At 37.9% G+C, this 24,431-nt stretch overlaps 1 protein-coding gene across 2 annotated transcripts in view; it reads right to left on the bottom strand.

The window, feature by feature from the left end:
• Positions 1 to 24,431, bottom strand: part of YBX3 (Y-box binding protein 3) — a 30,083-nt gene that overhangs the window by 3,410 nt on the left and 2,242 nt on the right. Inside the window, exons 2-7 of one of the 2 annotated variants that reach the window (XM_074269186.1) lie at positions 22,389 to 22,452; positions 21,377 to 21,410; positions 17,058 to 17,147; positions 14,296 to 14,418; positions 10,563 to 10,754; positions 1,126 to 1,226 (exon numbers count right to left, since the gene is read on the bottom strand). In XM_074269186.1, the coding sequence (XP_074125287.1) occupies positions 1,126 to 1,226; positions 10,563 to 10,754; positions 14,296 to 14,418; positions 17,058 to 17,147; positions 21,377 to 21,410; positions 22,389 to 22,452 (604 nt within the window). The remainder of the gene's footprint in view (positions 1 to 1,125; positions 1,227 to 10,562; positions 10,755 to 14,295; positions 14,419 to 17,057; positions 17,148 to 21,376; positions 21,411 to 22,388; positions 22,453 to 24,431) is intronic. The other variant, XM_074269184.1, reaches the window with a different exon arrangement.

Genomic DNA, 24,431 nt, shown 5'->3' with positions numbered 1-24,431 from the left:
AATTAGGCCACAGAAGTCTGAAAGAACTAGCCCCTCCACCGCCATCCTCACTCCTTTTGCAGAACTTATCTGCTTACTCCATGTCTGAGGAAGTGTGCACAAAACAGACTGAAACTCTCAAATAAAAGTTATATTAACTCAAAAAGCTTCTGATGCTAATCATGAAACACCATGATCTCAGAGGAACCAAAATCATAGATAACTAAAAATGTAATGAAAAAAGTTCTCTTCTTCCTCTTTTTTTCTTATTTGTTATAAGAGATGGCTTTTTGGGAGAGGGAAGGGAGGATACAAGGGGGAAACCAATGACAATAAAAGCAAAAGATATCAACAAAAAGTAAGTCTAATAAAAATAAATGGTTGCAGATTACATTAGGACAAATACTTGACAGTCTGATATAATTGTCAAATGCTGGACTTGTAACCAGAGACACTGGGGTTTGATCTCTCTTAGACCAATTTTTCTTGTTTATAAAATGGAGATAATAATAGGACCTAGCAGGGCCTCACTTCAACGTGATTATTGTAAGGCACAAATAAAATTATGTGCACAAACCACTTTGCAAACATGAAATTGCTGTGGAAATGTATATATACATTATCTAGGATGTGAGAGTCCAGAAAAGAAGATGGGCTGCCCAGACAGAGTCCCCCTCATTCACTGACATCAACAAAACATAAACCTTCCAGGGAAGGCTTTCAGAATTCAAAAGAGAAGATCTTCACTAAAGAACTATAGATGGCAGGAACAAAAGACATGCAGATATGAGTGGATTTTAATCATTACCTGTGGAGAAAACCTGAAATGTGGCTAATCAAGCTCATATGATCTTTTATTCCCATTATTTTGGAAATGATAGAGAGCCACATACTACTTTTTTTCCACTTCTCCCAAGGACAAGTCATTAGAAAACCCAGCCAGTCTGGCACCATCTGCATGCCCACAGTACACAACTGTACATCACAAGGAAAGACAAAGTGAGTTATTGGGAGAACCCCAGGTATTTATACATGTCCTTACTTTCCTTCCAAAAAGATGGGAGCTATTTTTGCTCTCTAATCATGAGATTAAGTCACACAAATAACCCCACTACCATTTTTAAGGCCAGATGGATGATCTGTTACCTTCGAAAACGAGGACGATAGTTGGGATTCCGGTGTGCTGATGATGATTGAAGTTGTGTTCCTTCTGAGATTCCATCCTTCATCTCCCCCATCTCACCACCCTAAAGAGATACAAATAAGAGAATCAATACAAATGACAAAAGACTAAGCAGTGCCTTCCCTTGACTGCAGGTTTCAAAGGTATGGTTACAATATGAAGGAACATAAACTATCTTAAGATCCAAGACCATTTTGTAAAGCTCTTAGTGTGAATAATAAAATAGTATGTTCCTACAATCTATGCTGTATTGAAGTCAACAGGTTCAGGTGCTAGAGGAGGAAGGAACCTCAAAGACCACTTAGTCCATCCTTCATTTTACAGATGAATAAAGAGAAGTCCAAGAAGATGAAATAGCTTGCCCAAAATCAAACATCAGATGCAGAATTTGATACAGGATCTCTAACCTCTGAACCAGTGCTTTTCCTACTGTTATCAGGCTAAAATTTCCCTTGATAGGGGAAAAAGTTACATGTATTTTACACTAAAATATTCACTCTAAGTTTTACATAAGTCAGATTTTGGGAAAATGTGACATTCAAGAATAAACCAGTAATTAAATTGGCTTCTCTGACTTGTTTAATGCCTCTCTCTCTCTTATTCCTTGATTCCCAAATAAATATTGATGGTCTAAGTAAGTATGGTCTTTCCAAAGGAGAATAGCCCCTCAAACCCCCAATCTTCTCTCGTCCTTCCACTCTCAGCAAAATTCTCATGGGCTTCCAATTACCTCCAGAGTCAAGTGCTAACTCCTCTGTTTGGCATTTAGGCTTTTCACAAATCAACTCCAATTTCCTTTTTAGCTTTATTAAAAATTAATTTTTTTACACATACTCTACAATCCAGGCAATCTTGGCCTTTTTGCTATCTCCCTGTTTCCTTTCCTTGATTAAAATAGGATTTTTTTGTGTGTCTGTGTGTACATGCACATGCACACACAAAGACCCATTCATATCTCCATCTCTGTGCTTTTGCATACATAAGCTATTCCCCATGCTTAGAATGCATTCATTCATGACTTCATTAGCATCCTGTAAGCCAGTTTCAACCATTATTTTTTACATAAAGATTTAATGATCTCCAACTGCTAGTGCTCTTCACCCCTAAAATTATCTGGTATTCACACTTTTATTTTGCATTTAGAAAATAAGTGAAGTGAACAAAACTAGAACATTGTTTCACAGCAATGGTAATATTTTAATGCAACAATCCATGATAATTCCAAAGAACTCATGAAAAATGATGCTATTTCTCACAGAAAGAACTAAAGTTAAGCACAGATTGAAGCTTATCTCTTGAAAACTGGGACACTGATGCATTGTTGGTGGAGTTGTGAAAGAATCCAACTATTCTGGAGAGCAATCTGGAATTATGCCCAAAAAGTTATCAAAATGTGCATACCCTTTGACCCAGCCATACTACTACTGGGCTTATACCCCAAGGAACTACTAGAGAAGGGAAAGGGTCCTGTATGTGCCAAAATGTTTGTGGCAGCCCTTTTCATAGTGGCTAGAAGCTGGAAGATGAATGGATGTCCATCAATTGGAGAATGGTTGGGTAAATTATGGTATATGAAGGTTATGGAATATTACTGCTCTGTAAGAAATGACCAACAGGAGAAATACAGAGAGGCTTGGAGAGACTTACATCAACTGATGCTGAGTGAAACGAGCAGAACCAGAAGATCATTATACACTTCAACAATGATACTGTACGAGGATGTATGCTGATGGAAGTGGATTTCTTCAACATAGAGAAGAACTAATCCAATTCCAATTGATTAATGATGGACAGAACCAGCTACATCCAGAAAAGGAACACTGGGAAATGAATGTAAACTGTTATTTTTACCTTCTGAATCCAATTCTTCCTGTGCAACCAAAAAATTCGGTTCTACACACATATATTGTATCTAAATTATACTGTAATATATTTAACATATATAAGACTGCTTGCCATCTGGGGGAGGGGGTTGGGGGAGGAAGGGAAAAAATCTGAATAGAAGTAAGTGCAAGGGATAATGTGGTAAAAAATTACCCATGCATATGTACTGTTAAAAAATGTTATAATTATAAAATAAAATAAAAAATTAAAAAAAAAAAAAAAAAAAAAAAAAAAAAAGAAGCTTATCTCTTCTTTTGGTTTGTTTGGGTTGATTTTTTTTTTTTTTTGGCAATATGCATGTTTTATTACTTCACATGTTAAGGGCTTTGATTCAGGAATATGAAAAAGTACACCTCCTGGTAGCTGACATTTATTTAGCACTTTCAGATTTTTTTTTTTTTTTTTTTGAGGCTGGGGTTAAGTGACTTGCCCAGGGTCACACAACTAGGAAATGTTAAGTGTCTGAGAGACCAGATTTGAACTCGGGTCCTCCTGAATTCAAGGCTGGTGCTCTATCCACTGCACCACCTAGCTGCCCCAGCACTTTCAGATTTAAGAAACACTCACTAGATTCTCATAATCACCTTGAATTGTTTTGAGAAGCGGGAAAAGGTGGGGAAAACCTAATCATTTCATTGGTAGAAAAAAATTGTTCTACTACTATAGATTGTAAAGGCTAATTTAGAAGATTGTTGCTCATCATGAATCACACCATAATGTGAATTTCTCCAGTCCTTTTCCCAAAATAGGATGTCCCACTAGCACCACAAACTCATTCCCCTCTACCCTTGTCCAATTCTTCTTTTCTTTCTCATGTAATAATATAAAATGTCCCACAAATTGAGCTTAAAACGCTGAGCTTTTGGAATACTCTGCGCATTCAATTAATCTCTGCTTTCTCCAACTGTCTTATCTCTAGGAATGGACTGTTTTCCCTCCAATCTACCCATCTCTTTTTAACCAATCTTTACTTCCTTCAAGGTCTGGCTCAGATTATACCTTTCATGAACACCATTCCTGAAATCCCAAAAGAAAGACTTCACAGTACACAAACTTATCTTAAATAGTAATTAAATAAAGATTTCCAACCCACATTTTCCCATCCATGAGATGATATAGCCAATACCTAACTGTACCTTGATCTGTAGCATGCTGGGTTTTTCTCCGCACTGTGTCAGTGTCTATAACACCTCATATTTACATAACACTTAAAAGATTATAAAGTGTTTGGCTCACAATAGCTGGTAGGTGAATAGTATTATCCCCATCTTATGGAAGGGGAAAATTAAGGCACTAATTGTGAAACACTAAGCAAGTCACTCAAGTATCAAAGTGAGGATTCAAACTCAGATTTCTGGACTTGAAATCTAGCAACTCTTTCCCCCTAAGCCTTGCTGACACTTTGAATAGGTAGCTCTATAATAATCTTATGCTAAAGAATTTGAACAAAATATATCCAGGATGAAGAAGACATTATGTGTAGAAGCTAGTATAAAGAGAATTCTATATTCAGGTACAGACTGAATTAAGTTACTTCCATATCCCTGAGATTTGAGACAAAGAACACAACTCCTAAGCTGCCCCCTCCCTCTGGTGTCTGGATATTTGTTTTTGCTATGTAATCATTACACCTCTGTATTGAGGTTTTCTTGGCAAAGATACTGGAGTGATTTGCCATTTCTTTTTTCAATTCATTTTACAGATGAGAAAACTGAGGCAAACAGGGTTAAGTGGCTTAATCTAGGTCATACCAATAGTAAGGGTTTGAGGTCAGATGTGAACTCAGGAAGATAAGCTGCCACACATCTAACTGATTATATTAGAGATGTGAAACAGGGAATTAATGACTTTTTTCTGAACATTGGATTTTACATCATACCTGATCAATACTTCAGGGCTAAGAATGTGAGTTATCAATTCTTGATGCTACAGACTAAGTTTATACATAGTTTGCAATGTCCAACTTCTGATTTTTAATTCACTAGGGGTACTTTGTTTTTTCACTCAGACACATTATAAAGGTCAAACGAGCTGCAGCAGATAGAGCAAGCTCAGAATGACCAAATGTTAAAGAACAGGTTCAATTAATTTCCTGCATGACTATAAACAATAATAAGAATAAGTCTGGCAAATATAAAGACAAAATCCACAAAGTCTTCCCCAAGCTCCAAAGTTCTTTCCATTAGAGTAAAGGGAAGCCCTGGTTCATGTCCCTGTCTATAAAACCTAACCACCTCAAAGGTCTGGCAAGAAATACCTAAAAATACTCTGAGCATACACAAGTGTTATGCAAATGCTAAATAGTAAGTAGATGACTTCAAGAATGCAGTACTAACTCACTAAAAATAAAAGTCCATGACAAATCTCACCGACTCCTCCCATCTCCATTTCCTAGAAGCCCAGAGTGTTCCCCTAGAGAAATCTACTGTGTCATGTACTTGGACCTCCCATATATGTCGTCTGCCAGTTATTTTTAGCATTCTTGTCAGAGGCAGCTGCTGAAGACAGGGAGGAAGAAAACTAAAATGTGAGAAGCACAAACATACATGCTGGACAAGAAGAGGCTGAAAAAAAACTCACACCATCCAATTATATAACTGGACATAATTGATCACTACTCTCTTCTATCTCCTTCCAACTTCCTCATCCTAAATTTAACTGAACTGTATTCTCCCATCCCAGATGGCTCCAGGAGAAAAAAAGGCTAATGACTACACAACTCTCTCTCTCTCCCTCTTTCCCCCCCCCTCCTTCAAATCCAAGGTATCTCCCTGATATCAGGTCATCTTGGGAGAACAAGCAACCTTCATCCATTAGGTGTCCACTCCTCTAAACCGTGATCCAATTCTAGCTTTATTTTGACCCTATAGTTTACCAGTTCATCTTTATGCTGATTCTCTCTCTACCCAATTTCTGGTTCTTATGTTCTATTCATCCTTCCAATTGCAGACACTTCTTTCATCTTGCCATTTTCTCTGCTCATATCCACATGCAATTTGCTTTATAGCACTCACAATCACTTAGCTGTGTTGCTTGACTGCCTCTCTCTCTCCCATCCCCATTCTATTATCTAAATCAACTGGGCCTTCATGGTCCTAAAGCAATCTGCTAGTGGACTTTCTCTCATACTTCCCATAAGGGACTCAAAGCTGCCTCCTGACTCTGCTTTTGAGGACCCCTTCTCCCACCGACTGAGTTCTTCATGGAATCTGCTTCACAGAAGGCCCTAATCCAGCCCTTCCTTACTCTCAGACATAGCAGGAAGGCGTCTACACCATCAAGCCCCATATGGAGGAGGCACAAATGCCTCCTCCTCTCTTCTCTCCTCCTGTTTTTCAGCTCTTTTATGTGTTGTCCTTGTCCATTTGAATGTAAACTCCCTGATACCAAGGATTGTCTTGGCTTGTAGCCCAGCATAGTGCACAGGGTAAGCACTTAATAAAGGCTTAATGAATAATCTTTTACTTTCTTTTAGACTTCCTCCTTCCCCTACCTCTCCACTGCTTTTCTGGCTCTTACCTGAGAAAAGTAACTATTTGCTGTGAACTCCCTTTTCCATGATATTCTGAGTTTCAAACCCCCGTGGCCTTACTACTGCCCTCTCTTGTACTCTGATCCCTGATTTTCTTTCATCCTTATTACCAAGGCCAAACCCCCTGGTTTGTGTGTTAGAATCCTATTCTCTACAGTCTCTATGCCTCTACAATCAATCAATCCCTTTCTAATTTGCTATCTCCCATTTACTGGCTCTTTCCCCACTAAACCATGTGATGGTTGATTCTCTCCCCCCCCCCCCCATTAATTGGATAAAGACATAGATGCCATTAAAAAAAAACCCAAAACAACAACAACAACAACCAAAAAAAAAAAAAAACCACCCTTTCATTTGATATCACAAAATTCAAGAGTTGAAAGAAACCAATTAGTGGCCTACTAGTCCATACACAAAAAAAAAAACAACCCATAAACTGAGCTATCCAAGTAGAAATATATTAATGCTCCTCTCATCTAACTTTCGCTTAAAGAATTCCCAAAAAGGGAGAGCATCATGGTATCTTTTTCTGCTCTGGAAAGTTCTGGGAGAAAGTTTTCCCAAATTGGCCCCTGTGTAACTTCCACCACTGGTTCTGCCCTGTGGTATTTAGATGTATAGAATACATCTAATTCTTTCACCACCTTGGATTGTCTCCTCTACAAGCTAAGTATTCTCAGTTGTTTTAATTGATTCTCGTGTCACAAACACAAAGCCCTTTGCTAGGCTGGTTTTCCTCCACTTTAGACCTTCCAGCTAATTAGTACTTTTTTTTTAAACTATGAGCTCCAAAATTCAAGACAGTAATCCAAATGAACTGATGAGAACAGAATACAATGGCACTATTACCTTCCTATTTCTGGAAGATAGGGCCCTTCTAACACAGCTCAAAATTATATTACTATTTTACTGCCATATCACACTGCTGACTTATAATGAAATTGTGGTCCACTAAACAACCAGGCTTGTTCAGAACTGCTATCTAACCATGTTTCCCTCCCCTTGAAGTCCCTCAAGTACAAGTTAACATTTCTTCCTATTGAATTTACTGGAGCTCATTTAGAACTTCTTGGATCTTGACTCTCAAAATATGTTAGTCCTCCAGATTTATGTCATAAAGTGTACTCAGGCATCTATGTCTTTATCCAATTAATTGGGGGGGGGGGGGGGGGAGAGAATCAACCATCACAGGGCCAAGCAGCTTCCCTCAGTACTGCATGAGAGACATATCATGTGGACATTCAACCATTAACTACTGAGTGTGACCATTCAACAAACTTTGAATCTGTATAATACACTAATTTTTCTTTCTAGTTCATGAGGTAATCAAAAATTTTGCTAAAATCTAGAAAACTACCCACCATAACATTTTCCTCATCTACCACTTTCAGTAATCCCATCAAAAAGAAACTGAAGTTCATCTGGCACAATCGGTTTTCAATGAAATTATTATTCCACTGGTTATCAATAACTATTTCCTTTTTAAATGATACTAAACAGTTCCTTAATGATCTATTCTAGAATTTTCTTAGGACTCAAAGTCAAATTCACTGGCTTATTTCCAGACCCTTGTTCTCCTCTTAAAAAATCAAGATGGAACAGCTAGATGGTGCAGTGATAGAGAACTGACCTTGGAGTCAAAAGGATGCAAGTTCAAATCCAACTTCAGACACTTAATACTTCCTAACCAGTGTGACCCTGGGCAAGCCATTTAACTGCCATGCCCCACCCCCACCCCCAAAAAACACATTTGCCTTTCAATTTTGCACTGTCTCTCCTATTTTCAATTATTTTTCAAATTATTACCAACAGGGGGCAGCTAGGTGGCGCAGTGGATAGAGCACCAGCCTTGAATTCAGGAGGACCCAAGTTCAAATCTGGTCTCAGACACTTAACACTTCCTAGCTGTGTGACCCTGGGCAAGTCACTTAACCCCAGCCTCAGGCAAAAAAAAAAAAATTATTACCAAGAGTTCTCAGCAATCCTATCTTTATCAGTACTCAAGGTTATACTTCATCTGGGCAGAGTTGTTTCCTGACTAGCTATTTTTGTTTTGCCATTTCCATTTCAAAGATCTTTATTTTTGAGAGAGAAAATAAAATTGGAATTGGCCGGCTCATTCTTCAGGTATCACCATCATTCTGCCCACTCAAGGATTTGGCTTCCCTTCTTGGTCTCCTCGTTCTCCCAGCTTGACTTCACAAACAAGCATCCCTTTTTTTCCCTCACCAGCCTCCGCTAATGCTGAGCTTCATCACTCCTGATACATTCTATAGGACTCTTCCCACTCTTATGCCATCTTTTTTCCCCGTCTTGTTTCTGTGCTCCATTCATTTCTTTTGCGAGTTGTTTAACAAACCCCTAACTATGCAGGTTCTTTGTACAAGGATAATTCTTCTTCTGCATTCTAAATATTTCCCTTTGAATTTTCACCATTTTGTTCTTGAGCATCTACACCCTACTAAATCCTGTTTTTCTTCTGAACCCTTTGAATTATGCCCTCCCCCAAGCCTAGAGCACAAACTATACCAAATTTCCTCTCCATTTCTTTCAGAAAAGGAAGTGATCTCTTGCCCTAAGGATTTCTCTAATTTCCACCCTAGTGACAACTTTATCACTGTTGAAGAAAATTCAGTTTTAGAATATAATTTCCCCTTGTAGATATCTTTACCTTTTGAAGGTTAACACGTGTAGTACAGAAGTAATCTTTTTCACTCAAAAACTCCCTTCTCTCTAATTCACTTATTACAAGGGTACCCAGGTCCATGGCCTTTGGACTCATGCCCATATCTTCCATGTCCCAATTGTGGATTTTATTTCCTTCAGCTTATCTCCTCTCAAATGACCCCCATTCTATCCTAGTTCAAGCCTGAGCAGAGGTAGGCCTAGACTATTTCAAAATCCTGGGCAGCTGGATCACGCAGTCGATAGAGCGGCACCCTGAAGTCAGGGAGGTTCATCTTCCCAATTCAAGTCTGGCTCAGACACTTGTTAGCTGTACGGACAAGGCACTTGACCCTGTCTGCCTTAGTTTCCTCATTGTAAAATTAGCTGAAAAAGAAAACTAGTATCTTGCCAAGAAAATTCAAGCAGGGTCTCAGTCAGATATCACTGAAATGAATGAGCTACGAAATGCCGATAACCTGTCCATTGGCCTGATCCGTTCTTGTTCCAAAACACCCTTCCCATTGGTGGAGGCCTCTCTTTTCAAAAAGTCCCAGCAGCTTGATAGCGCCTCTTGGGTCTAACAGTTTCCATACAATATTTAAAGCCCTTCACATTCCGGTTCTATCTGACCTTAATCTCTTCCACATGCTCTAGCTTCAAGCCAACTTGGCCTCCTTACTGCGGGACATTTCATTGCCCATCTATGTCTCTCCCTGGGCTCTCCCATGTGTGGAACGCACTTCCTCCTCACTTCCAGCTCTTAAAAACCTTACCTTAGAAGATTCCCTTCCTGATTACATCCTGCACAGGCTCCAGGCTAATTCCTCCCAGAGTTACTACTTTCACTTCTCCCCCATCCCGGCAATAAAATTTAACACATCAGAGGTAAAAATTTTCTGCCAACCTAAAAAAATCTTCATTCTATCTGCCAGTATGTTTTTCCTCCCTTCACCTCAAAAAGAAAAAAAAAAAAAAAAAAAAAAAAAAAAAATGCAGGTTTCAAGGGCATTGAGAAACACTGGCGGTGATGATTTAGTCAAAGAATGGAAATCAAATAGCTTCAGTGCACCCCAAAGAATTTCGGGGAAGCCGCTGGGAGCCAGCCCTACCCCAGAAGTCTCCACCCGGCCCAAGGGGGCTTGCTCCCGTGGCTGGGTTTTAAAGCACTGCTGTCGTTAGCTGTGAGGGCCATGCACAAGTACCCAGCACTAGGGACCGAGGCTCTGCTCTCACCCAGCCGGAGAAGGAGGACGGAGAGCAGGAAGGACCAGAGGGTAAGAGCAGCCGCAGGGAACGAGAACATGGGCGCCATTTTACCTGCATGCTGTTGGCATGGGGAAAGACCCGTGAGCGACGGTCAAAGGTCTGTCCCACGTGGTATGGCGGGAACCGCCGCTGCCGGTACTGTGGGCGGCGCAGCTGACTCCGAGCCCCGGGGAACTGCCCGTCAGCGGTAGGGGGATCGAATCCTTCGCTGCTGCCACTCCCTTCCTCCTCCTCCCCAGGGTACTAGCGAAGCAAAGAAATGCAAAGAATCAGAACAGCAGAAGGAGAGCCCGCGAGGGCCCAGCGCAGACCGCAGTGCCCAGGGCGCATCCCGAGAGGAGAAGCTGCCCACATCCAAGAGGTCACGGGCATCCGAGCCGACAAGCAGGGGCCGAGGTCCAATCCATGCAAGCAAGCGAGGGGGGGAAGGGGCGCGCGGTGCATTCAGTGGTTATGTGGGTGAGGGGCTCCACGATCCCACGGACCGCTGATTCAGCAAAACAAAATGATTAGTTTCACCAATCTGCCGGAATGCTGCACCCCGTGACTCGGAACTCCCCGGAAGCTGGCAGGCAGGGACGTAAGCATTTTACCCAGTGCTCTCAGGCTAGCTACACTGTAGCTTAGGCCCAAAAATCATGCTCGCCCTATCTCTGTATGATGGTAAAGCGTGACTGAGGCTGGACAGATTCACTTTCTGTAACAACACTCAGTTACCCGACCTGCGTGTGTAACAGAGTAACGTTATCTCAAACCCTAAAAGGACAAGGTAAGTAACACGTTATAAACCAGCATCAACCTCAAAACCAAACCCTTACTTCCACAACACACCAGTATGGAAATGGGATTAGTGAAAAGTTATTTAGAACCAGCCCACATCCTTCATAGGCGTTTACCAGCATTTTCTATAGGTGCAATCCAAATGTCAAAAATTCTCAAAGGTTTTAAAAAATAAAAATTAAAAACTCCTCAGGTTACGGCCCAGGGAGTCCCAACTATTCTCTAGTCTTCTAGAATAGCAAATAGGAAGTTTCCTCTACTAAAGAATGTTAAAAGAAGATAAAAAAAAAAAAAAAAAAGACCTAACTATTAAACTTGTATTTGAAATCTGTTCAAAACCACAAGAGAAACTGTGGCCACCAGAGGGCTCCGATTCTTAAAATTCTGCAACAGCAGAGAAAGTCTACATAGGAAATAAAGAGGTTTTATTCCTACTTCTCAGTAAATTTTCTAGAGATAGTTTAAACAGTTAAATTTTTAAAGCATAATTAAACATGTTTAAAGATTCTGTCATTTTTAATAAATATATTTATTTCCTTAAGAGCAATTTCTACTTATGGAAGCTTACAGATTTCCAAGAACTCTTTAGTATCAGCAAAGACAGTTGTTAACCTAGAAAAACCAATATCAGCATTATTTATTTTGTAAAGTGCTATTTTTATCTATTTTGAAACTAACCATTTCCCAATGATATTTTAATCTTGCTGGGGCAGCTCTGGAGCATTTTGAGGTCCTAGGAGCCCCAGTTTGACACTTCTGACATAGCTTACCCAAAAACCTAAAGTTAGAGCTAAAATTCTCCTTACTCCTAAACTACATCTTACTGAGCAAAGAATAAGTAATAAGGGGGGGGGTGGGGGGAGAGAGAATTTTAAAGTGGAGTAGATTAGGAAGCCAGATAATAAAGGAAACACCTAAGAAATGCAAGATTATGAAGGGAGTGGAGTGGGGGGGGTGGGAAGAAAGGAAGAAAGGGGAAGTCAGTATGACACAAAGGAGAATAGTAATGATACTATGGGATTCATTAGTGAAAAATCATGAAAATAAAGCCATCAGAATTAGCAAATATTCTACCAGGGTATTTCTAGAACCCTGAAATGATTCTGGTATTATTCTTTTTCTCTTTTTTGATGGAATAATTGCTAGACAATTCTTCATCTGAAATGGGAATAATAGCACCAATATGCTATTATGCAGATCAAATGAAACAACATCTGACATGTACTTTGGAAACCTCAGAAATGTGTTTGTGTGTATGTGTGTATATGCGTGTGTATACATACATGTGTGCAGAGATAAATATGTGTTAAGTTATTAAGGACACAGGCTATCTTTGATCTCTTTAGATAAAATTTAAGAAAAAAAAGCAAGTCTTTCAAGAGAGCTGCAGGCAAATCAAAATCCAAAGGAATAGAATATTATAGTAGAACCAAGATTGATACTGAAAGTGGGAGTAACTGCATAAGGTAAAAATCAGTTGTAATTAGAAGGGTCCTCTTTCTTCAGCAGTTCTCCAAGGAATATTTAATAGCATTTCCCCTTTCACTTCAGGTTAAAGATTGGTTCTAAGGTCAGATTGGGACAGAAAAAGCAGAGTTATGTGCAAATTCCTATTTTTCATCTCATGCTAACTTCAGAGTATACATTAGGAATGGCAGGACTATACTACATAATTGATATTAAATAAGTTAAATGTGTATGATGTAGATTCCACAATAATATCATCTAGGCACAATATAGGAAAAATATTTGGAAGTCCAAATTAGCCAAAAAAAAGGTAAGAGTCACACAGCTACTATGTGGCTGGGGCTAGATTTGAAGTCAGGTCTTTCTGACTCTAGGACTAGGCAAGTTGACAGTGAATTGTCATCTCATACTCTCCTACTCAGAGTATTCACAGATGATTAAGGGTCTGATGATAGTGATTAATAGAGAAGTAAGTAGGGAAACGTTCCAAGATGCATCATAAATTGTACATGCACTCAAAACTAGATTGCTGAAATCCCATGTACTAATATTACAAAGCCTAAGCCAGCCCCAAAGGGAAAAAATGCTCAAGAATAAAATCCTGCAGACACAAAAGAAACAATTTTAATTAAAAGGTTACATAAGGAAATTAATGTGAATACAAAGAAAACTTATCAATTAATAAATATTTTTAAAATTTGTAAAGGGAAAACTTTTTCTTATTTACACAAAAGAAAACAATATGCAAATCATAGTCCAGTAAAGTTCACTTCAATTCCTTGCAAAATTCTAGGATTAATTACTAAGAGAGATGATAAGTAAACAGCTAGAAAAGGAAAAACCAACAACAGCTTCATAAAAAACAATTACAAACAAAACACTTCTTTTTTTGATCATTCTTAAGCAATAACTTGGATAAAGACATTGACGATACATTCATAAAATTTTAATTTAAAGCTAAGAAAGAAAGCTAACAGTCTAAAATCTATAAAGATCTCAGCAGGCTAACTAAAACTAAAACTAAGTATAAAGTCATCTCTTAATAAGAGGAATGACTAATAAGTTTATCTGAAAAAAATCTTCAGTGGATTCAATGAGCTTTAGCAAAGTATAATTTGAATTAAGTATATAATATGTAACCTAAAAAACTTAACATTATTTTAGGATGTATTAAGACTATTAATGCTGACATCTACTACAGTCTGCCCTGTTCAGACCACATCTGGGATATCATATTTAAGGAATGACACTGATAAAACTAATGCATTCAGGAAAGCAACTAGGATGTTGCAGTAAAAGGATGAAGGAAAGGGTATGATCATTAATTCCACTAGCATTAATCAAAGAAACTAAGGACATCTAGCCTGGAGAAAACACTAAGGGAGAGATGATGGCCACCCCACAAGATAGTATGTTTTCCACTGCAAGATCTTCCTCCCATCAGATCAATATTTGTTGGGTATATTATTGAAGGGATTTTTATTCAGATAGGAGTGGGACTCAGATCTCTTCCAACTCTGAGACTGTGATTACTCACACTACGAGGAGGCCCACGACGCCGGCCGTAATAACCACGTCGGTAACGGCGCCGATCTGCAGCATAGCGGCTACCTTCCACAGGAACTCCATCTGGGCCAGTTACATTGGCTGCTTCTGCGCCCTGGAAAGAAAATTTTACTTTTAACGAACCATAAGAAAGCAACAGTTAGGTTGTTAATAGAAAGGTTAATAAAGATATGCAGTGATATGGACTAACCACTTATAAACTAAAATAACAAGTTTTAAAACATGTAAGTTCTTTGAATCTGGATATTTACAGCCTGGAATGTGCCCACTGGACCCTGAACATGGAATCAACTGATCCTCACCTCATCTCTTGGCCTTCACTATGTTATGTAATTTCTGAGCCCCAGCTGCCTTACAAATGGCACTGGAACTTTCACATTATTGTGAACTGACACACAAATAACATTTAGATAGATTATAGAGCTCAGGGCATCTGATTTAATAACTTATTCAACAGTGGTTCCCAACCTATGCACCAGAAATCCCTTGCGCTGGAGTGGGAAAAATGACTCGAATTAATATTCTTTCTAGAGACAGAATAATGTGTTGCTTTTCTATTTCTCCCCCTGAATTTAGTATAGCTTTGTCACCACATGATTTCCTAATCAGTTGAGTAATAATAATAATTATGATCACTGGGTATCGACAAATGTGACTCATTAAAAGACTGTCCACATACTTGAAAAGGCTATAAATCTGACATCCCTGACAAGTAGGTACCCCATCTTCCCTCTGGCCTTTAGTGGGGGAAAAAAAAAAAAAAAAAAAGGCTACCGCCCCTTCACCTTCCAAAACAACTCCTCCCCCTTCTCCCCAGCTTTCTCCCTGCATACAACCTTCCAATACACTGAATTCCTTGCTCTAGCTTCTATTTCCTAGCTTATTCCTATCTATCATATTGTGCTTACCTTTCCTTTTCAAGTTCCCTAATTAGATAAGTTTTTTGAGGACAAGGACTATTTTTTTTTTTTTTGAGGGAAGAGTTGTAATTTGGATTTTTAGCACTTAATGCAGTGCGGAACTGCCAGTAAGCCCCCAAAAAGCTTTATCCAATCTAATGATGGACAGCTGGGTGGTTAATGGAGATAGAACACTAGCCAAGTCAGGAGGATGAAATTGATGTCAGACATTTACTAGTTGAGCGACCCTGGGCAAGTCATTTAATCCTGGTTGCCTTAGTTTCCTCATCTGTAAAATGAGCTAGAGAAGGAAATGGCAAACCAAACAAAAAAAACCCCACAGGATCAAAAAGAATTGGACAATTGAAAGAAATGACTAAACAACAACAATCTAATGCTTCCCACATAAGATTACTTTATAAATACTTTATATATTGTCTTTTCAGAAGAATGCACACTCCTGGGGGCAGAGGACTTCTTTTGCCCTGGCATCCCTGGCCTGGTGTGTATGGGATTCATAAGTGCTTGCTGATTAATCTATATAGAGATTAAATTTGCCTCTCTATACCTCCCATTCACAGAAATGTTAGGTTTGCCCCTTATAATCCTTTAAACAATTGAAAACAGATGTTATCTTCCTCCAAAATCTTCTTTTCTCCTAGTTACTCATTCCAAATGTGGGCTACCTAAGACAAAGCATATAGCAAAACTATTATTTAGCTCGTTCTAGAACCACATTCGACCTCAGCTCATTCAGTTACAACATTTTTTAAAGTATTTTTTCTCTACTTAAAGCAATTTTTAAAATAAACATCCATCAGTGGGCAAAACTACCAAATAATACCATAAAGTATGATGATATTTTACTACATCTAAAATATCACTTTAAATCATGGACCAAAATGACAGAAAAATGCATTTACAAGTAACACTTAGATATTGTACTTTATTGAAAAGGCTTATCACCCAGAAGCTCATAAAATTCTTCTCCCATATTTTGATAATTATAATTCAATAAAAATAGATTTCCTAGGCAATTCTGTATATTTTATGCATTTAAAAACATTATTCTGAAAGGGTTTTTCTATAGGCTTTAAACAACTGCCTAAGAAGTCAGAAAAAGATGACAAATTCCTGCTATGGACCCTCCAGAAATCAACACAAGAAATCTGTTAGTTCTCCAAAATCCCTAGTTAAGTCCTTCATTAATCTGAATAGTAATGTTTGTTTTGTATCTAACAGATTTCACAATCAAAATTTGAATGGTAACAGCAGATTCATCACTTACAACATTTTATTCTACCTTTGCATTGTTTTTCTTTTTTTTTCCCCAGGTCAACTCTCAAGTTAGATTGGTTTGGGATGAAAAGCATACCTACAACCTCCATATTCACATGGGAAAGATATTGAGAGGCTGGAGGAAAGGGCAAAGAGAAAACTATTCAATTACTAGTGAAAGAGTAGAATTTAGAAGGGGCAGATTTCTATTCAACACAGATAAATGATTTAGTTCTGCTTCAATTTCAAATATGCTCAATTAAAAGCCTCTGATCAACCAGGATAAAAAAGAGCCAGTGCTGCTCCCCAAAAGATAAGGGCTGGGCCAAGGGCACAATCCAAGTTCCATTAATCTGCCTGACTCTAATCTAATCAACCACCTTAGTTTTGGAGATTATTGTACAAGAGGATACTTTATAACATTATCCCACCTAGAATTTTCCTAAAGCCAAAAAGTGGGAAAGAAGATATTACAAAAGGGACAAGACAATGGTATAAGAACCTATATCAGGCCATAAAGAATTAGAGAAGATTTAAATGATAAGTTTGTTCTTACCTTCTCTCCTTCAACCACATCAAACTCTACAATTTCTCCATCGCCCACACTACGCAGATATTTCCGTGGATTATTTTTCTTGATGGCTGTCTATTGAAAAAGGCAGAGAATACTTATCAATAGAATGTAATTAATCCTCCCCCACTTTTACTCTTATGATCCTAAGCCATTTTTCTGAAAAGGTACATCAATAGCTACTGAAATTATCATTCCCGTACTAGGGTGATTCACCAATAAAAAAGAGAGAACTGCTCTCACCTTGACAAGGGAAAAGAAAGGGAAAACAAAATTTCCTTTAATGTTCTAACTCTCCCTTGAAAAGCTACTGTATAACTGGTATGGTAACAGAGGCCCAGTTTCTATACAACTAGGCCAATCTTATTTTAAAGCGATTAAGTATGTGTAATCCAGACCCTCCCCTATTCTCTGTGAGTAGGAGGGAGGAGGGAGGGTTAGCCAACAGAGCAGAGACATCACCCACAAAGGGGGCAGGAGGGGCTGGAGAAGGGAGGCAATTAAAGACAGGATGTGTGCTTATACATGTGCAGCTACTATTCTAATAACAACCCCTCCCTGCCTCCTAGTTCCTTTTTCCTGTTAAACTGGGCAGGCCTCAGCACATCTGGATGAATCACAATTTTGGAGAGGGTGTAATCAGATCATTTTTATAGGATAATCAAGACTGGACACCAGACAGAGAACTCAGAGATATCCTACTGAAGGGAGGCAATGCCAGAGAGTATTTTATTTACTTAGGACACTAACCTCCTACAGGGGGAGGTAGGTGGAAGCCACACTAAACTGATCCACTGGGTGGAAGAGAAATGGCTCCAAAAAGAATTATAGCCAGAACAACCAAATAATGTATGTAAAAATGCTTTGATCGCTTTCAATAATTGCCAGTTTAGAGACCTAGAGCTAGAATGGACCTTGAAGCCCCTTCATTTTAATTCTAGTTCTAGGAAAGCTGGATTGACTTGCCTGAGGTCAAACAGCAAGTCTAAGTCAAACTGATGCTCCAGGTCCCCACACACCAGTCACTAAGTGCTTTTTTCACTGTGCCATAGTGCCTTTAGGGTTTCCAACAAACAAAAGGCACAACAGTCATAGGGACAGGAAGAAGGAAAGAAAGGAAGAGGGGAAAGTATGTAAAGTGAATGGCAATAAATTCAGTTTGCCTGAACTGCAGAGGGAAGATAAGATTAGAAAGTAAACAGGTTATAAAGGACCTCACAATAGCACTCTAAGTAATCTAAACTTTACTTAGTATTTATTCAAAAACTATTTTAAAAATTTTAGTAGCAATAATATGGCCTAGTTTGTGCTGAAGATCATACCTCATACCTCTACTATATTAATTTGTCTTGGGAGAGAAAGATCAAAGGTTACTATGGCAATACAGGAGGGGGAAATGAGGGATTCTAGTAGGATAACAGCAAAGGGAGAAAGGGATGAATGGAAGAGCTCAGGATTATAATACTGGATTAACCAATAGAATATGGGGATAAGGGAAATCCAGTCCAAGATACCACCAAAATTCTCTGCAGAGGAGATTTGGGTCATAATCCAGACAGAAAATTGTATCAAAATGGAAAGCAGGTTTGGGGTTTCAAGTTAAATTCACTTTATTTTGACACATTTAATCTGAAGGGGATCAATTCCAGCAACAATGTCCCATGGCCAGTAATAATGGAAGGAAGGTTCTCAGTTTCTAACTTTAAAAAAGGGGTAGATGAGAGGGCATGAGATCTTAGAATCTATAATTCTATGAAAGCTGAAGGGAGGTCAGAGATCTAAATATAAATTTGGGAACTAAGGTCATGGGAATAAATGAGATTGCTCAGGGAAAGCAAAAATACAATCTTAAGGACTACCCACCTTAAAGATAAGCAGACCAAAAAAAAAAAAAAAAAAAAAAAAAATGATGTTTGAAAGAGGCAGGAAGAGAACAATCAGGAGAGTATAGTATCCCAAAAGCCAAAAAGAAGAGCAAAAGTTCACAAGGGAACAAGTAATGATAATTGCTAAACAGGGGTTGATGAGAAATAAGATGAGGCATAGATAGTGGTCAAAGTAAATCTTAAAAAGAGGGGGTCGGGACTTAGAGGGGAGGAGTTAGAAGAAACTGAAAGCACAAGGGAAGGAGACAAGGAAAATTATTAAGGCAAGGAAAGGAATTAACTGTCCTATCTAGGCAAGAGGAAAAAAGATTATGAGTTTTACAGTAGAGTTGAAGGTGGCATCTAATTGTCTCACAAACCACAACTACATGATTGTGTATCTAAGACAAGAATATAACATTATCTCTCTCCTTTGTAATGGGGAGGGGAGCAGCACATGCTTGAGATAGCAGTGATGATTCTTCTATACCTCTGATCTTTGCTAAATCTAACAAATATCTCATTAGTTCCACTTTTGTTACAGCTCTGAATTATCAAGCAATGGTGAAGGCCTAGCTCAGGTTATGCAATGTATAAACTTTCCAGGAATGACAAAAGCAGACAGGATTTAGCACTTCTTCATCTGAGCAACCCAAGGAAAGGTAACAGCAGGCTCCAAGTAGAGTAGACCAGATGTTCCTCCTCACCAAGACTGAAAATGACCAGTTCAAAGTGAAGAGAATTAAGATTCTAGAGCAAATCAAAATTGTGATTTCCCAATTTTTTTTTACCTTGACCTCAGAATTCCCATCAACTAGACCTCTTCCTACTTATTATCACAAACTAAGAAAGTTTGTGGATACAATCATTTCATACATACATCAAGTCACATAAACTCTTTAAAAACCACAACCCTTTTCTACAAAGTATAGACGAGCCTCTTTTTGCAATCCTGAATACAACCAAGTGGTGGATAGCCCACTGAGTGTGGAAGGTTACTATGTATGAGATGAGCCTCACTTGCAGCAAAGGGATCCATGTTTTATGCCTGCTCCACTAGTCTTAACCATCAGAGGATTTAGATCCATTTTCAAATGAAGCCCACAGATCTGCTCCTGAATCATGCTCTGAGAATAGAGGCAGCAGGAATTCATCCATCTCTCAACCATTGGCTGAAAGAATGAACGGCCCCTTCGGCAAAGGCTGGAAACATGAGGCCACAAGGAAGGGCCACTCACACCTGAAGAGGTTAAGCAGCAGCAGCAGCCTTCTGAAGCAGAAGAGTTAATGATCTTATTAGCTTCCCCACTGCCTTACAGGATAAGATACAAATCCTAAGCCTAATGTCCTAAGACATTCAGGCTAAGTAGGCTGCCACCTACTTTTGCAGCCTTATTCCATGCAACTACCCCCTTGAGAAAATATATTATAGACAAACCAAACTACTGGACACTGCCCAAATCCCACATTTCATCTCCTTCTTATCTCTCCCCATGTGCCCAAGCCACTCTATCTCTGCCTCAATCTTCTGAATTATTATTCAAGAATTCTCCCCTCAATTTCCAGATTCCCCATTGTTCTGCCTCAATTTGCTTTTTCTATACATATCTACATTCATTCTAATAGACTGTAAGCTCTTTAATGGCAGGATTTGTGTGCGGGTGGTCACCCAGCATAGACATTCTTGGCCTTTTCTGTCGTGAGCCCTTTTTTGACAATCTGGTGAAATCTAATGTTAAATTGTCAATTAGATACTTATAAAAATAAAGATGAATTTTTACCCAACTTTATTAATTCCCCTAGAATCTATCCATTATCTCAGAAGTTAAAAACCTGTGCCTTCATAAACCATCAAACTCTTTCATTTGGGGAAGGAATTGTTTCTGATTTTGTTTTTATATTCCCAGTGCCAAGCAGGGTGCCTAGTATGCACACGGAAGGCACTTAAGTGTTTGTTGAATTGAAGCAAGATGTTTGCCAACAGTGATATAGTGATATGGGGCAAAAAACAAAAAAACAAAAAAAATTATTTTAAAGACAATAGCTTTTAAAGATATGGATGTATCAGAATTATGGATGATGAGAATAAGTCATTTTTAAAAGCAAAATAAGGAAAGGCAGCTGGATGGATAGAGCACCAGAGCTGCAGTCAGGAGGACCTGAGTTTAAATCAGGCCTCAGACACCTAACTCTTACTAGCTGTCTGATCCTGGGCAAGTCACTTAACCCCAATTGCCTTGAAGAGAGGGAAAAAAAAAAAAAAAAAAAATATATATATATATATATAGTGCATTATTTATCTACTCCATCCATTCTTCCACAATTTATGATAAAATCTGATAATGCTGAATACCCCAGATAAATTCTGAAAGCTGTTATTTAAAGTCTTACAATATTCTGAATTGGGAAATCTACAACTCTAGTGTCTATCCTTCTTACCTGATGTACAAACACATCTTCTTTAGTATCATTTCTACGGGAAGAAAAAAAGGGGGAAAAAAATCTCAATTAAAAAGCAATATTAAGTATGGAATATATATATATTAATTATCTTCATGATGAACAAGGATTCTACCTCAGACTAAGAAAATCACCCAGCAACTAACTTTCTAAGATAAAAGAACATACAAAGGTCTTTTCAAAACCCCTTAAGAATGATTCCCAGCCCCACAAATCTAAAGACTTAATATTCCTCATAATATTTAATACCAAAAGACTGCCCCCAAATGTCAATCCTGACACCCTTTTCGCTTCATCATACAATCAATGGAATAAGATCCAACTTTAAAACACTTAACAGACCCAAATACCTCTTCTCCCTTCACTTTCTACCCCACATGGTATGTAACCAGAGCCCCAGTTTGTTCTCTCAGCAAAGGCAGAAAGAGACTGTCAAAAGGACAGGGCACAGCTGTGCGCTAGGCTCTCCTTACACTGATATTCAAAACAGCCCCCCCAAATGGGGGGGGGGTAAGGAAACTCAGGGAAGATGTCAAAAATAATATTCTCAGTCAGTGCTACTCCAAGGAGCCCCAAATCCCATTCCAATTCCTAGGAGGGAAAAAAAGACTACCTAGCTTGGTAAGGTACTTATATTGAACCTGCCTATCTGGGTTTTAATTCTAATTCTACCTCCTACAAGTTTTATGATATTAAGTCATGTAAGTTCTCTGAGCCTTCTCATATATATAGTAACCTCTATAGTTCTTTCCAGATCAAAATTTCTTCCCATTTTATTTTTTAAAAACAGGTTTCTTTATAGAGACTATGTTAAAAATCAAATTTATTCTTCACTCTTTTAGGAAACAATAATTAAAAACCCTTATTGACCAGTAATCTTTTCTTTATAGCACTAAAAAACCTTAACAGTCATTAATAAATTTTAAATAAAAAATATCTGATAGAACTATTTGCAGCACCATAGAAGTTACTGTTAAATAAAATTACATACCGATTGATAAAACCATATCCGTTTCTGACGTTGAACCATTTGACAGTGCCAAGGACTTTGGTGGCTAAAGTAAGATTAAGGAGATAATTAAGTTAGTTAATGGCCTACAAAAAGATGAGGATTCCCATTAACAGAAGTCCAAGTATTATTCAAAAAATACAGAATGAAATACTTTAAATTTTAAATACAAAGTTAACTTTTTAATATTTAAATATTTATTTAAATACAAAAAATAGATGAAGAAAATGAACAAGGAGAATAAGTAAGCTTTGCTTTTGATATAAAATAGAAGTATTCACTCAACAGAAACCAATTTCTATATTCAAGATTACCTAGAATATTCTAGATTATTGTAGTGAGTAAAAAAGAATATGGGAAAGTTGTATTTAATAATTATGCTCAGTATCTGAAGATTTTAAAGTACAAAAGTATACTCATAAGAGATAAACTAACAAGATCTATCGATTCTCACTTTGGGATCCAATTAATGCTTTATTGCACTCTCATTTTCATAGCAGGAAAACCCAGGCACAGCACTGAAGAGGGGATTGTCCAAACAAAGGACTAAACATGAACCACTAAACTAAGAACAGAACTGAGACTGCTCTGGTATCATCCTAGTACCTGAACCACAAAACATAACAGACCTTTTCTAAATGAATCAAGCTCATATTCCCTCCTACAGCTAATTGAAGTAAAAAATCAGATTTTTCTTCTAAATTTTCTGAACTCCCTCATAATTGCTGCCTATCTCTTCCTCCTCCATGTCCACTCCAACTTTCCCTGTTACAGGGCTATTTACTAAGCTCAGAATCTGTCTTCCAAACAGTCACTTTATCCCACTTTTGATTTATTCACTCATCTTAGATACATAGCCTTTATCACTTTTTTAAACCAATTCTACATACCACCAAAAATCTACCTCTCAAGAAACTAGTACAAAAATTCAGAGGATGCACCAGAATGAAATTTCTCAGAAGAATAGACACAAGTTTACTTAAGCTTATCAACACAGAAGATAAAGCTTATAACCTATCTTCTGGATATCTGAATCACCTAGATAGAATTATCCTTTTAATGAACAAGGAAGTTTGAGGTATCTTAACAGAACAATTTATAGTCAACATGTGAATAACTAATCTATATACTTCATAAAAAGTTAACATACAATAAGCATTAATTTGTAAATTCAAGACTCTGGTACTAAGTCACTACTTTTAAAATTTGCATCAGGTTGTAATTTTACTCTGACTTTTTTACTCTGGAAATTTCATTTAAGTGAGGTGTCAAATCAAAGAATCAGAAAAAGTATTATTTTGTATATGTTGAATCACAGCCTTAAGAAGATGATTTTTATTTTGGCTCTAACTCTGCCCTAAACCTAATAATGTGCAAATGTATCAAGGTTAGAAAATCACACCAGTCTTAGTGTGCACCATGTAATTGACAAAGATCTATGTTGCCTTTTTATAATGAACATAAACTGTATAAAAATCCCACTTCATCTGAACCTTATTCTGAATGACACCAATCCAATGATTTGGATTAAACTTTTCTATTAACCCTGCTTATAATAAAAGATTTTAGAGTTGTGGGGTTTTAGTCAATAACCCCCCTTCATCTGCCTCACTGGGGAAAAGAAAACAAAAGCTATTAGAAGTAGTTAAAAGTTTGAAGGCATAAGGAAAGGTGGCACTAGTCTGAATTTTTCCATCTAAATTGTTTTCAAACCAATTCCCTCAAATAAAATTAAGCAGTCCTTAATTTAACTAGCAATCATCTTAGCATCCAGATTTTCAATATGAAGGCTGAGGACAACTAAGATGAACTCCTTTTAACATTTTCTAGTGTCAAATACACTGCTTTCTCCTTTGAAAATGTGGTTATTACCAAAGGCTGGATTAGAAACAAAGGGATAGACGAACACTATTTTTAAATGCATTTCTCTTAGAATATTTTGTTGTGTTTGTGGGTTTAAACTCTCCAAGTTAAGAGACATAAAAGCATGGAAGTGAATTACATCATATACTATTACTATACTGT

The sequence above is a fragment of the Sminthopsis crassicaudata genome, chromosome 5, assembly GCF_048593235.1.
Source record: "Sminthopsis crassicaudata isolate SCR6 chromosome 5, ASM4859323v1, whole genome shotgun sequence".
NCBI classification, from domain to species: Eukaryota; Metazoa; Chordata; class Mammalia; order Dasyuromorphia; family Dasyuridae; genus Sminthopsis; species Sminthopsis crassicaudata.
This window is presented reverse-complemented; position numbering and strand designations above follow the sequence as displayed.